Consider the following 14,852-nt stretch of genomic DNA (forward strand, 5'->3'; position numbering starts at 1 on the left):
TATTGTGATCTATCATTGGTAATATAAAAAATTGGCCAAGCACACAATTTTCCATTTCAAAAAAATTTTTCTCAATTTCTGTCCGAATAGTTGCAGCATCATCAACAAATTGGTTACAATCTTCAGATAAATTAGCAATATTTTTGCCTAAAATTTTGAGTCAATCAACAACGTTTTTGTAATCACTACACTAGTTTTAATTAAGTAAATAATACAAAATAATCAAAACATTAATAATTTATAATTCTGCATTAAAAACCCAGAGGGAATTAAAAACAAATTATGATTTTTGAGCAGATTATGAGTTTTGAACATGATTGTTTTTTTCTCTGATGTTATCTTATCTTTTCATTATTCCCTATAAACCTATTTCTCAAACCATCTTTTATCAGCATGTGTGTAGTTATCTTTACTAATGGGAAAAATCTAGACTAATCTAATATTTATCATCAGTTAATCAATTTCATCGAAAAAGTTAAATTGACTCCTTTTTAAATATAAAAACCTCCCGATTTTGCAATTTCTATAATTTCCTTTAAACGTCTTAGGGAGAACCCTAATTGAATAATACTTTTATCCACACTTCTTCCAGCATTCCGAAACTTAAGTAGGTCTTAAAAAAACGTTAAGTAGGCCTGTTTGTTTATTCTAACGAATACTCTTAATCCATGAAATTTAGTTTCAAAAGATGTTTCCGAAAAGTATCACCATTTCTTTTTTAATTTCTTTTCATCTCCACCGAAGTATCCGAAAAAATTTCACAATGCTCATGCGTCCTCTGACTCAAAGTATGTAATATATCTGTATGATTCCAAATGAATGAAAGCGAGGTTTTAAGTGTAATTTCTGCATACCGACTTAACTGATGAAAAACTTGACATCCATTGAAAGATACATTATGAGGATTGTGTCAATTATGACAAGCTTTTGCTTGTCTGGTGTTTGGTATGTAAACAAAAACAAAAATGGTTTCTCACAAAATTACATCTGCAAAAAAAAACAGATAATTTACCAGTGGTCATTCAATTACTGGCAAAATGACAAATGAAAAGATTTTTAATTTTTCTTATAAACCACCTCCTTGGATCAATCTATAGACCACTAGAATGAAGTATACTGAAATGGAAGTTTTGATAACCTCCATATACGAAATTGTGTAAATTTATAACTTTCACAAAAAAATCTCACAAAAAGGAAACATTCATTAGACTTTCTTCCTGGCATTTTCGAACCCTTAGAAAGTTCAATGCTTTCAAAATTTATGTATTCCAACTACATTATTTTCTTAATGTTTAAACATAACCAACTAACGTCGGGCGAATTGCTCTCAAACGATCGACCAGCGGTTGCTTCGGTAGTAACCAGCTGGAGCTTAGGGATGCTAGCTAGCATTGAGAGGGAGGTAACCAGTGTCTGTGTGTGTGGGGGGGGGGGATGACGTCAAGCAACCGGGGGTAGGACTGAGAGTCGACAGGTGGGGGGTGGACCATGGGATTCTTGATGCGAGGGCTGAGGCAGGTCAAAGAAGGAGGGTTTTTTTTCTATAAAACATTTTTATTCTAAAATTAAGACGGCTGCCAAATTAAGGAATCTCCTCTTTTAAACCGAGTGAACATTAATAATTAACTATTTTTTTTATACGCCGAACGTTGAGATCTAATTCTCTTATCTACTGCGGTGTTTGAAAAATTCCCTTTGTTCTATGAACTGGCTTCTAAAACAAAAGTTATTATTTATTTAGCGTAAACATGTTGGTCATTGCCAAACTATTGAAAAAATCGGTTTACGCTAGTTCTTTTTCAAAAAAAATGTCCAAATGACGCCCAAACTCTTCAATCTTACATTTTCGCCAATTACCAACTTTAGATTCAATTACAAATTTTCAACAAAACTTTCTGGGCGCATAGAGTTCGAAACGATGTTGCACTCAAGGCATCAATATGGAAATATTGACGTCAAAAAAGACTTGCTGGCACCAAATTCTCTGCACAATTTGGTCGAGGCTATAAAAATATACACAAGTTGCAATTGAGAACAGATAAAAATAAACTTTGATTTGCTATGCAAAGATAACATCAACAACAATAATAATAATACTCTTTCAACACAGTTTCACGTTTTCATTATTCATTCACACATGCATCGGGTTCCAAGTTCAAGAATTATTTAAGAAAAATTAGATTATACAAACACAAAATGGAGCATTCTCGCTCACAAATTTCTGACATTAAACTGGATTCTCTGCGAGAAAACTCCTCTTTTATTTTTCTAGCTTTTGTTTTTATATATAAAAGCAAGCATACATACAAGCCCTATCAAAATAATTTGCCCATTAACAGTGCACATAAACTTCTAGTTTTAGATTAGTCAATCGGTCAGATCTTGATCAGTTCTCGTTGCAATTTGAGGAATGGAAGCCAAGCCTTGATTCGTTAAAAACAGTTCAAATTGGGGTTTCTTCGCATGCAGTGGGTGCGCGATTCTGATTGGTTGATGACTTCACGTAAGTTCGCACGACGTCCAATTCTGCTTGTCAATTTTTAAATCAGTTATTATCTAAACATAACATCACATTTTAATGCTAGTTCTAACAAAAATTAATCAATTTGATATTTTTCACAAAAGTGTTAAATTAATAGTAATATTAGTATTAATGATTTCAATACTTACATTTTAACCGGTGTCCGCTGTTATCAGGTCGACAAATTTATCGAAATCGGTTATTTATAAATACTTGCATCAACTACTTTATAGGATGAAAAATTGATCATTTTACAGACAATGCAAGCATCAGAACAAATTTATCGAATCATTAAAAATTAATATCAAACTGATTACATCTATCGGACTTCAAAACGGAGCCTAAAATTTATCCGTGCCTCGAAATAACTAATATGTACAAAAAATCACACCAATCAATTTTAGGGAATAGAAAAGAAGATTATATCTATATCAACCAATTCCAATATTCAATTTCAGAATATTACTGAGTTTATTTACTTCCAATTGACATATCGAATCAAAAAATACTTTTAATCAATACCATAAAAATTATTTTTTCTACAATTTTCAAATTTCAAGATCACATAACAAATTATCATCTAAATTTTGATACTCTAAAATTACTTCGAAAACGACAACCTCCAATATTAAGGACTAAAACAAACCACAGTAGTCATTATACCCAATCAATATACCCATTCAAAATTCAAACGGCATCAAATCTCTCAAAAAACAAATTTTTTGACACAGATCATACGTCTCTGGCAAATCAAATTCACAAATCGCCTATCCATTTCAAATTCCAGCTGCGATGCAGTTTTCAACAAGGTCGCTCCCAGAGATTGAGCTCAGCTGCCGGTCGCTAAAAATAAGCTTTGGGATTTATTAGTATATTTAGTTTTAAATGACAAACTAGTTTTAGATCAACTCGTTTCCTATCTATTTGTGTTAATTGTTTTCAAGAGTGAATCGACTTAAGTTAATCTACGCTTATGATTTACCTTCGCTTGTTGCGGTTTATTTTTCGATATCACTTGATTAGATAGCATTTTTTGCTCCAACTTTTTTTAAGTAACGCTGAAAACAACTTCAATCTGACCTAGCATTTATTGTTGCTGCATCTGCTGATAGAACCGTTGCCACTGCTCCATTGCTTCCATTGGATTCTGACCCGCACCACCCGATCCAGAGGGAGCTCCACCGGACGCACCACCATTCGGCATCGACCAATTCGGCTGGCCACCCGGGACACCTCCAGGTGCTCCTGATCCCGCGCTTGATGGATTTCCACCGGATCCCGATGGGCCAGCACCTCCTCCTGCTCCACCACCAGCACCCATCATACTCTTCATGTAATTCATCCACATATCAATCTGCTCCTTGGAGTAGTTCTGACCGCTTTGCTGGCCCATTTGCTCCATGTATTTTTTCATGTAATCCATGTACTGGTTCATGTAGTCTGGTTGACCAGCAGCCTGTTTCTGGAAGCTTTGCATCCATTGGGTCCACTGTTCATAGGGGTTACCTAAACCACGATTTTCTGTATCATTTTAGGTTTAATGGCAACCAGCAAAATAGTAAAACGCAAATATTCTAAACATAACCGACTAAACGTCGGAAGAATTGCTCTCGAACGACTAGTGGGAGCTCTAATCAATTGCAGCCCGCTTCAGTCAGGGGGAGGGAGGGGGAGCCTAAATGGGACTAATAAGTTCAATAGTGGGCTTCAAATAACCACATTAGAGGTTAACATATACCTTGTATTAAGATTTAAAGTAAAAAATGACACCAGTTTCGACGCACTTTTCATTTGACTTTTAGTATTAAATTGCCGCCAGTTGAGTTCAGCTGCTTGAAATTGTGATTGAGAGAGAATTTTAGATCACGCGAAACGCAAAAAGCCAAGGGCGTAAAAATCACTCGAAAAGTAAAAATTTTCAAGCAGAAATTTTGCATAAAAACACACGTTTACAATAATTACTATGAACTTCGTTCAAGAGCAAATAAAAAGAACAATCAGATTGTCATAATGACAGGAAGCAACATTTTCATGTCATATGATCCATGCCCCTATATTTTCCAACTTTTATTTTAACAGGATACCTAATGTGTGATCTGGCGTTAAAGAAACGTTTTTAAATAAATGAATCACACTATTATGCTAGCTGACTGTCAACAGTTCTAGGTTATTACGAATAAACCATTCTGAAAACTGTTGAATATGCTGTTTTAATACGATTGCGAGCTAAAATATTATCAGCAACGCCTTTTTCTGATACACAACCGACAGATTTCCGAATATTAGCTGCGATTTAGAATGCCAAGAACCCGAGGTAAAAAATGTCCCCAAAATGAAATACAAAAATAAAATTTTATACACTAATGTATTTTAAGCAATATAGCAGAGCAATATAGCAGTGTTGGTTAATTATCAGGTTTGGGTGTGATTATTGAAATCACAAAAAAGCCAAAGGTGACTTTAAGCCTAAACAATTTTCAATACTATATCTATATTTTATGTCGCTATGATCCGGGAGAAAAAATTGCAAACAAAATGGTAAGTATTTTAATGGAGACAGGCAGTTAGTTGTAAAATATAAACTGACTTTGAATGCTGATAAAACACAGCTCCTTGGTTTTTCTATAAGACATGAATTAAAACCAAAAGTTACTTTTAACGACTATGTTATAAAATCTTCAGATTCGTCGTTATTTAGGAAAACATCTTGACCGGAAAAAAAAACATTTGAAGTGTTTTACGAAAAAGGCGGCTCCTATTCGCTCACTATATCCAGAGAGAAATCATATACCTATGGAAATAAAGCTGCATGTTTTCAAATCTTTAGCTCTTTCATCTGTCATTGAGTGGAGTTTTCTTTCAAACAGTGTCGGCAAAGAATATAAACTGCAAAAATCAACAGATGAACTGGGGCAAAAAAGTGTGTTATGCGTTGTAAATATGAAAATTTCCACGAAATTCTTCTCAGATCACATGTCCTACCAGCTGAATTAGCTATTTCGAAGTTTAGTCAGACGAAACTTCACACAGACTTGAGTCAGTGGGTGTACATCATAAAGTAATTTAAAAATGTGCAAACCACCTAAAATTACAGCAAAACAAACGGACAAAACAGCTGATAGTAAAACGCAAAGGCATACCAAGCAGAATAAAAGATTTTTGGTTTTGAAGACCATACAAAAGTGGAAAAATTAGATAATTGATGTAAACGCGAAGGGAAAAATACTTATAATACTTATCAAAATTTTTTGCGATGACCAAATATTGCAAAAAAAAGACAAAAAAACTACCAAGAGACAGCAGTTAGGATCATTCGGTTCTTATTTTTATACAGAAGGACGAACAGCTTAATGGGTAATATCAATCAATAACTTGATCGGAATAGTATAATTTTTATTATTTCAATATTTATTTTAGATTGTTCTCAAGACATTTAAACGTTAACATCTCGGTTAGATTGTTAAAATACATGTTTAGAAACATCTGACCATCCAAGGACTTTTAATACTACACATGCATGAGATAGCCAAACCAACTAAATAATTCATACGACAGTTGAACGAAGAGCCCATCAAACAAAACTTGAACAACAAAATTAAACAATATTGAAGCCAAAGCAACAATTTTTGTTGCAAAGAAATGCCAAGTTCCTTGCTCTTGTTATCTGAGATACTTGAAAAATGAGAACTTACATGTAGCGAGAAAAAATTGCATACATCAAATCAAGCAAAAATTCAAAATAAAAACAACTAAATGGTCAGAAGAACTGCAAAAATGATAAACATAACAGAACATTTATGAAAGAAAACTCACCAAGATCCAAAGGAGAAAATTTTGGAAACGTCAAATCATTGTACTATTGGATACATATTTTCTGGTAAGAATCCAAAAGACAAACTAAGATTTAAAAAATCTCCCCAACAAGATTCTCCAGATCACCGCTCTCGAAACTTAGATCCCCTGAAATAGCAGTGCGATCTAGAAGATACCATTAGGAAAGCAAAGGGTAAATGATATTGAAAATAAAATGGAATTCTGGGATAATGAATGAAAGAAATCAAATTTTTACCAAGCGATACACCCAATGACTTCAAATTTCTGAAGATCAGAAATTTTGCGAATAGAAAATAGATTTTGGCATTGGCCGAATAACTAGTTATGTTAAATGCTGTCAGATTGGAAATCAACTAACCCATTTTTATTAGTGTCGCTTTCAGTGTTTCATAATCGTTCAAAATGTTAACCTGCTAATTTTTACATAGTAACATGCTACGCAACAACTCCAGTAAGTGGGGGTCATAAAAAACAACGGGGACCGAACCAGAATAGATCTACAATAGAATTGGAGGCTGCAGACCAGGATGTGATATTCACCCTTGTATTAAGAAATACGGCTAACTATATTATCATTTTATGCAGCGGTGATGTTCAGAATGCGTTAACAATGACGAGCAACGGCAAAGGGGGCATATGTACTGATTTTGGCGAATGTTATTTATTACCAGCTTAAATCGTTTAAAGTCTTTCACCAATATCGAAAATCTGAGTCTTTCCCATTACACCCCCTTAATGGTGTATCTGCTATGATTGGGCTGGGGTGAGGTGGATGACCATTGTTTCTCTGTCCAGTAAGCTAAGGGGGGCTATAATAGGAAAGACCCAAAAATTATTTATTTAAAACAAAGATAACCGACTAAAGTCGGAAAAAATGCTCTTAAACTAGTGGGAGCTCGCATCTACTGCAGCCTGCTTCAATTGAGGGGGGGGGGGTAACAAAATCACTCCACTTTAGGTAATTATTTGAATTTTAGTAATGGACTGCAGTCCCTTGAGTTCAGCTGCCTAACATTTCGAATGAGAGAGAAATTACAATCACGCAAAACTTAAAAATTCAAGGGTGCAAAAGTCACTCGAAAAGTCAATCGGTCAAGCAAAAATTTTGCATAAAGACCAACGTGTTTACAATAATTGCTTCAAGCTTCGTTCGGGATCAATTTTAAAAAGCAACATTTATCGATTTTAACTGCAGAAAAACACGAAAACAAATAATAGTTATAGTCGTAGCAGAAATCTTCGATGAACGCAATTATTCTCTTGCAAAATTCGAAAATCATATAAGAGACTGGGAAACACTGAAGCTCCAAATCAGAGAAACCTTTTTGTTCCGACCCAACTTGTGGGGGGAGGAACTATATACTCAAATGGGTTTTTTTGTTGACAATTTAGGCCGATCGATATATTCATCGTACAGAAATGTGAGTGGTATCATTAAAAATCTCGCCCAGCGTAGAATTCAAAACTAAAAAGATTTTTTTAAATCTCGTATTTTTCGAGGAGTTATCGAGGTTTTGTGTGAACAAGTAATAATTACATGATTTTGTTCACTTTTATCGTAGCCTTTGTTCAAACTAAGGCTTTTCTATAAAAATATCACTTCAAAATTACGTTTTACGCTACAAAATGAAACAATTTTGGGTTACCAATAGATCGATAAAAACGCTAGTTCTGGTCCCGTGAGAAAGTTTACAAAAAAACTCGAATTCATTTTGAGAGCTTTTTAGAACTTTTTTTCTTTATTAGTGTTTCTAGCCACTTAGAGACTAGTTATTTTCATATCGAAGTTCCGTTAATGAGAAACCTCCTTTACAGTCTAATGGCACTCAGTGAACAAAAATTAGTTTTAAAGGAAGCGTTTTTTTTTGTCTTCGACTCATGAGTTTTCGAGATTTTTGAAGAAATTTCCTTTTCAGATTTTAAATTTTGTCTATTTAGTGCTTTGAGTGGACAGCTAAAGGCTGTCAAGACTTTAAAAATAAATTTTTGAATTTTTTTTGAACATTAACCGATATTAAACTTATTTTGATGAACATAAGGTCACTCTGAGTAAAGAGAGAACTCCTTTCTTTTTACTGCAACACAAACCAATCTGGTAGGCGGTTTTATCTTCTAATATTGGTTTTATGACTCCCATGCCACGAGTTTTTATAATTTTTGAAAAGATTTTTGGATATTTTTTGTAATTTTGGTTCCTTTTGAAATCTGATCTCTTTATCCTAATTTTGATAGTTCTGATTGGCTAAAAGACGACATCCAATAGCACATAGATAAAGTTTTCAGAGAACCGCTTATGGTTTAAATGCTTCGACACTTTCTCGCAATTTTCTACTGAATTTTTTTTTGCATGTATTTTTGCATGATATTCATAATCATAGGACATATTGTGAAGTCTTATTGATGATATTTTGACGAGAAACATCCTTTTCTTCCCATCGATGCAACGTAATGTAATTTTTGACTTCCGTTGAAAGATCTTGAATTTAATGGCGGTTAAAACTTTAAAAACGAATTTTAAGAAATTTTTTGCAAATTAATCAACCTTAAACTTATTTTCGTAAACTGTAAGTCAGTCTCAGAACCTCCTCTTCTACTGCAACTAAAATGAATCTGGCTAGCAGTTTGATCATCTAACTATTGCTTTTATGACTCTGATGCCACCAGTTTTCATAATTTTTTTTAATTTTTGGATTTTTAAAAAATTTTTGGTTCCATTATTCTAATATTGATAGTTCTCAGTGGCTTAGAGAATTAGACATGGCATTCAATGGATCATAGATAGAGTTTTCAGAGAAAAGTATATGTTTTAAATGGCTTCGACGCTTCCAATTCTATATTAAACTATTTGGTTTTTGCCTGCTTTTATTGTTGTTTTCATAATCATAAGATTTATTTAGATGTCTTTCTAATAAATTTAAGATGACAAATCTCCTTATCTCCTTATCGAGGCATAAGTTAGCGTATTTGTTGACTTCCGTTGAGAGCTATTGAATTTAGTGGCTCTTAAGACAAAATTATTTTGGACACTAGTCTCAGTACTGACCGGACCCTCTTCCTTCTACTGTAACTAAAAATAATCTGGTAAGCGGTTTCATTGGCTAACTATTGGTTTTATGACTTCGATGGCACGAGTTTTCAATATTTTAAAATTGGAAATGTTTTTTGTAATTTCGGTTCCTTTTGAAATCTTATCTCACTATCCTAATATTGATAAATTGGCTTATAAAAGACGTCCAATGGATCATAGATAAAGATTTCAGAGAAACGCATATGGTTTAAATGGCTTCGAAACTTTCTTCTCGCACTTTTCTACTGAATCTTTGGTTTTTGCATGTATTTGTTGTTGTTTTCATAATCATAAGACTTATTGTGATGTCCTGTTGATGACTTATTATTGACAAACATCCTCGCCTTCTCATTGAGGCATAGCTTAGCGTATTTTTTCTCTTCCGTTTTAAGAAATTGAGTTTAAGAGCGTTGATATAACGGGTTTCCTCAAAAATTTCGTAGCTTATATTTTTCATACTTGTTGATTTTCTGGAGTCATATTGTTAAAAAAAAGAAGAACTCCAATGCTGTTAAAAATTATATGAGCTTAGAGAAATATTTATCAAAAATTGCTTTTTTATTGGCTTCGATACTTTTCTCGCTCATTTTTTTTTGAATTTGCTGTTTTTGCCTTTTAAATTCTTCATGTAGTCGTAAAATGCTAACTGGTCTCATAAGCTTTTAAATGCGGATTGAACGAATAATACTGTCCAATGCACTCAGTTGATAGCGAATAGTATTAAAGTTTACGATATTGATCGTTCACTAAGATTTTTATACTTTTCAGTTTTTGTTCTTTTCATAAACTTGTAATTTATTCTCATCATTGAGAGGTTCCATCAAATTCGTTGAAATTCAAAAACTATTTTTCCAATGATATAAAGTCGTAACTGATGTTTCGTTTGTTGGACAATATGCGTTTTCATAAAAGTTTTGTGAGTGGTCAATATTTGTGCTTCTTTTTCTCTTCTTTTAGCACATTCGCTGAAAAAAATTTTTTTGCACATTTTGCTGTTTGCTTTTTTTTCTCGTAGTCTTTCTATTGGCAGATCTCGTGAGCGCTGTAATGAGGCATGGTATTATGCAATTCAATTAGTAGTTTGGTTTTATAACAATTTTTCTAAAACTCAAACATCTTTTTTCAATTATCTCATCATTAGGTTGATAATTGAGTCAAAAATGTAGAAGAACTCGGGTCGGAACATCATAAGCAAACGCACATTAACGAGCATCCTTGTCTAAATACTATTCATTTCCTATTCGTGAGTCCATTAGGCGCTAAGAAATGCACCACATGAAATGAAATCAACATCATTAAACAAAATATTTAAAGCCGAAGCAAAAAAGGCCAAAATCTTGAAAAGTTTAACGCATTGTGTCACAGTAAAAAGAACTAGAAACTCTGCTTCAGAAATTGTAATGACTACATGCTCAAAAAAGTACACGAATTGAACCAACATAAGTAGCACAGAGAGTAACAAAAAACAGCGAAACGAAGAAAAATTAAAAAGTATAATGAAAACAAGAATTTTCGTTTTCAGCCTTGCCAAAACATAAATTCGTTGAGACATCTTCTTCTCTGAATAAAATGCTAAAACTAAGTGAAAACAAAGCATAGTGGCAAAATTTTGCTCAAAATAACATTTATGAAACAAGTTTACATTCAATTTCAAAACCTTATGCTACAAAATAATTCAATTACCAGTAAAGCAAAATTTACCTTCCTAAATGTGCAAAATAAGAAATATTACAACTAAACAGATCAAAATCCAAAAAAATATATAAGAACAAAAAGATGTAAGCATAAACGGGGGTTGCTGTGGGCAACGGTGGGGAGGGGGTCTTTGGCTGCACGGGGCCACGTCCTTACGGCCTGAACGATGTGCAGGGGTGATGATTCGAGGTTTATTGAGGGAGATTGATGTGAAAGAGGGGTGGAGAGAGTGGAGGTCAATTTCTAAGAACAGCCCTTCACTCCATGAGTATACGTCTCCGAAACAGTTTCAGTGACTCACATCCTTCGAGACTAGTGAGCTCAAAGGCTCCAACAGAACTTAATGCCCTCTGGGCATTATCTGTTTATTCCTTTTTTAAGGACCAAAAGTCAATTGAGTCGGACAGAAAATCGGTCAAGCAAAAACATAGCTGGCAGATTGTCAGAAAATAGCCGCGATAGCTTCGTAGATCGGCAGTCTCAAAAAGAAAATTTTTTTTTTCTTAAATGCTGAGATTTTATTTTTTTATTATGAATTTCTTTATCCTAAGGCAACTTCTATTCACTGCTCTCAAAAAACCTTCAATTAGAGTGACACACACTCACTTGACCTTATCTCTTTTGAATTAAAGTGACGAAAATTCAATTTTAGAGTGAGGAGGTCATTTTTGAGAGTGAGGTAAGTCACGAGTGACCGAAAAACTTTCACTCGAATGAACAAAACACTGGCTGCTATGACGTCAAAAATGACGTCGAAAGGCAAATTTGAAGTGATTTTGACATCATATTGTTGTAACAAAAATCTTGACGACCATACAAAAAAAAACATAGCAGGTCAAGTCCTGACGTATAATTCAAATAATTTCCATTGACTAAACAAATAAACTAGATCTAGAACGGACTATGATTGACATGAGAAAACCATTTCTAAAAAATCAGATCATAAAAAAACAGAATATCAATGTCAAAATGCCGCATGTGAACAAAAAACCACTAGCTAGAAATGGAAATTAGTTTCAAACAAAAAACTAGGCCTAAAACGAACTATGCATGGATTGGAAAAACCGATTAAAAAATCCGATCTAAACAATCGAAAAAACAGCAGAAATCAAAGTGAAATTGCCGAATGTGAACAAAACCACTAGCGAGAAAGCGAATTTTTGTTCAAACACCGCTTTCTCACTCTACTTAGAGCAAAAAAATTTCATGCCTCAAAATCACTCGCTTTTTGCTCTACTTCCTGTTTCTGCGTGACCAAAATCACTACTCCAATTTGACTTCAAAAATCATGAAAATGGGCAGAACAGATTTTTAAAAAAAGACAGCGCGCCAATGCAATTCAAATTCTTTCAATTGTAAAAAAAAAACCAATAGAAGGCCAATAATAGCCTCAGCTATCGCTTCGCGGCTATTAAAAACGCATTAAAAAAAATCACAGGACTAATATTATTGCTAGCAATTTCGTTTGAGAACAATTAGAAACACTGCCCTTCGAAAAGAAAGAAATGGAACGCATGAGTATATTAGTTAGTCATTAAAATTAGCTAAATGGCAAAAACGGCTAAAAACTGTTAGCTCTAAGTATTCCTATTGAAAATCCATTCACGTCAAAAAATTCATTCTTTCAGCGGTGCACATTAACAAAAAACTTTTCCTGAGCAAAAATTTGAGTCACTTTCGCTTTTAGGTCAAAACGCCGCCCTTACACATCATACTTCTTGTGAACCAAAATCTCAAGAAAACCAATACTCCTCTTCGGGTAGTAGAAAACAGACGAACCCCATAACAGCCTCGCTGTCGCTTCGCTGCTACTGCAAATGAAGAACATTTTAGTGACATGTACATACCTCCACCTGCTCCTTGGTTTCCTGGCATCATCATGTTCTGTCCGGGCATACCGCCAGCCCCTTGATTCATCCATCCACCAGCAGCTGGGTTGCCAGCACTGGGCATCATTCCCCCAGATGGTGCACTTGCCGAGTATGGACCCATGGCCCCCATCTGCTGCATGGGATCCATGCCTCCACTTGGTCCACCCATCATGCCCATGAATGGTTGCATCTGATTGGGCTGCATCATTTGCTGATTCATCATTGGTTGATTTCCCCCACCTCCCGGTTGGCCTTGCTGCATGAACTCCTGTTGTGTCATAAATCTCTGATGCTTTGGTACTTCTCCGACAATCTGTTTGATCAGATGTTGCGCTTTTGCAGCTTGATACTGATTTCCAGAAATCTTGAAGATTCGAATTTTGTCGCTACTGGCGTTCTGTTTCGCGTGCCGATCAAGCTCAATGTTAGCTCCGCTCTGCATCTTCAGCAATCGGATCACCTCGCCGTTCTTTCCTATCACTAAACCGGCTTTAGCCGCCGGCACTGACATCTGTACAACAGTTTGAGAGTTGTCGACTGGTGCACTGTACTGTTGAGCCATGTGGTCATGGTCACTTCCGTGAAATCCTTCTCCCTTTCTTTGCTCCATTGATGAAATCATCTCCAATATCTTTTGAGCACAATTTTGATAATTATCTGGATCGCCGAGAATTTGGCAAATCTTAGTGCTCGGATCCTGACTGGGGATGTCTGGTTTGAACTGGATTCGCACATTGAAATCTTCTTGCATTTTTTTAATGGTATTGCCTCCATTGCCAATTATAAGACCCACAGCCGCCTTTGGGACTGGGATCTCAATATACGGTGGGGCCCCACCCGATCCCTGATTTATCAGATCCAATACCAGCGTTCTTGCTTTTTGCACCGCTTCCTTTGTACCCGTAATCTTTAAGGGCTTGTCGATGCCGTTATTTTGATTAGTTTCCTGAATCAAATACATTTTAGCATTACTTTCAGCCATGAGTTGCTTGATGGTTGCCCCTCCAGAGCCAATTATGAGGCCAGCTTTAGCTGCTGGGATAACAACGTCAATTGTTTCAACATCACTGCTCTGTGCATCCCCTCCATGCTGATCAATTAAACCTTGGATTCTGTTTCGAACCTCATTTATATTCTCTTGCATGCCAGTTAATGTAACAGCTCTCGGTTTCCCGTAGCTATTGGGAGCGACCTCTATTTTAGTACAGGTTTCATTTTGAAGGGACATCACATGCTGGCCACCAGCCCCAATGAGGAGCCCAACCATGTGATCTGGGACAAATAAGGTTTCTGTCAATGCGTTTTCGGGAATGTTGATTGCCGGGGCTACTCGGAAGGATCCGTCGAATACTCGTTTGTTGGGTGGTACAATTCCTGTCATTTCTTCAAACTTTCTCTTTACACCATGCTCGTCAGAAACTTTAGTAGCGATAGGTCGAGGTGGTCCTGGTACGTGAGGAGTGTTGTTCAAAAACGGCATCAGACAAATTCACAACTGAAAGAGAATAAAAAAACATATGAACCCAATGAGAAAATAGTACGAGCTAATAAATTAAAACGTTTATGCTTTAAGTGATCATTTCCGTTCGCGCCTCCCCCTTACGTTATGCACCCCCAGTTAAGGAGCACGTGCCATTATATAGTTATTCATTATGTAGAAACATGACACGTTCGTCTGGGGGTGCGAATAATAAGCACCCACTAAGCTGAGGGGAGGCACAAACGAAAAGATCCGTTTTATGATAAGTCAACTAAAATTTAATTTGTTAACGTTAACGATTCGCTTCAGTTTGCTGACGATTCTTATTAACGTATGTTAATGAGGTTTAAATCAATGGGTTTAACTGTTCTGTTATTTGTTAAG

General features: G+C 35.2%; 1 protein-coding gene across 2 annotated transcripts; it reads right to left on the minus strand.

Annotated features, from left to right (window-relative positions):
- Positions 1-2,039: 2,039 nt before the first annotated feature.
- LOC142340560 (far upstream element-binding protein 3-like) lies at positions 2,040-14,479 on the minus strand. Of its 2 annotated transcripts, XR_012759073.1 has the most exons (4): positions 12,965-14,479; positions 3,602-4,027; positions 2,671-3,364; positions 2,040-2,556 (listed from the first exon to the last, which is right to left on the minus strand). XR_012759073.1 is itself a non-coding variant. In XM_075391208.1 (3 exons), the coding sequence occupies exons 1-2, from the start codon at positions 14,466-14,468 to the stop codon at positions 3,609-3,611; spliced, it is 1,923 nt and encodes a 640-aa protein (XP_075247323.1). In that variant the 5' UTR covers positions 14,469-14,479; the 3' UTR covers positions 2,040-2,556; positions 3,602-3,608. The 2 variants fall into 2 exon arrangements, 1 of the variants encoding a protein (XP_075247323.1); XM_075391208.1 differs by lacking the exon at positions 2,671-3,364.
- Positions 14,480-14,852: the final 373 nt, after the last annotated feature.

This window comes from Convolutriloba macropyga, chromosome 6, assembly GCF_964194025.1.
Source record: "Convolutriloba macropyga chromosome 6, txConMacr16.3, whole genome shotgun sequence".
Classification (NCBI taxonomy): Eukaryota; Metazoa; Xenacoelomorpha; order Acoela; family Convolutidae; genus Convolutriloba; species Convolutriloba macropyga.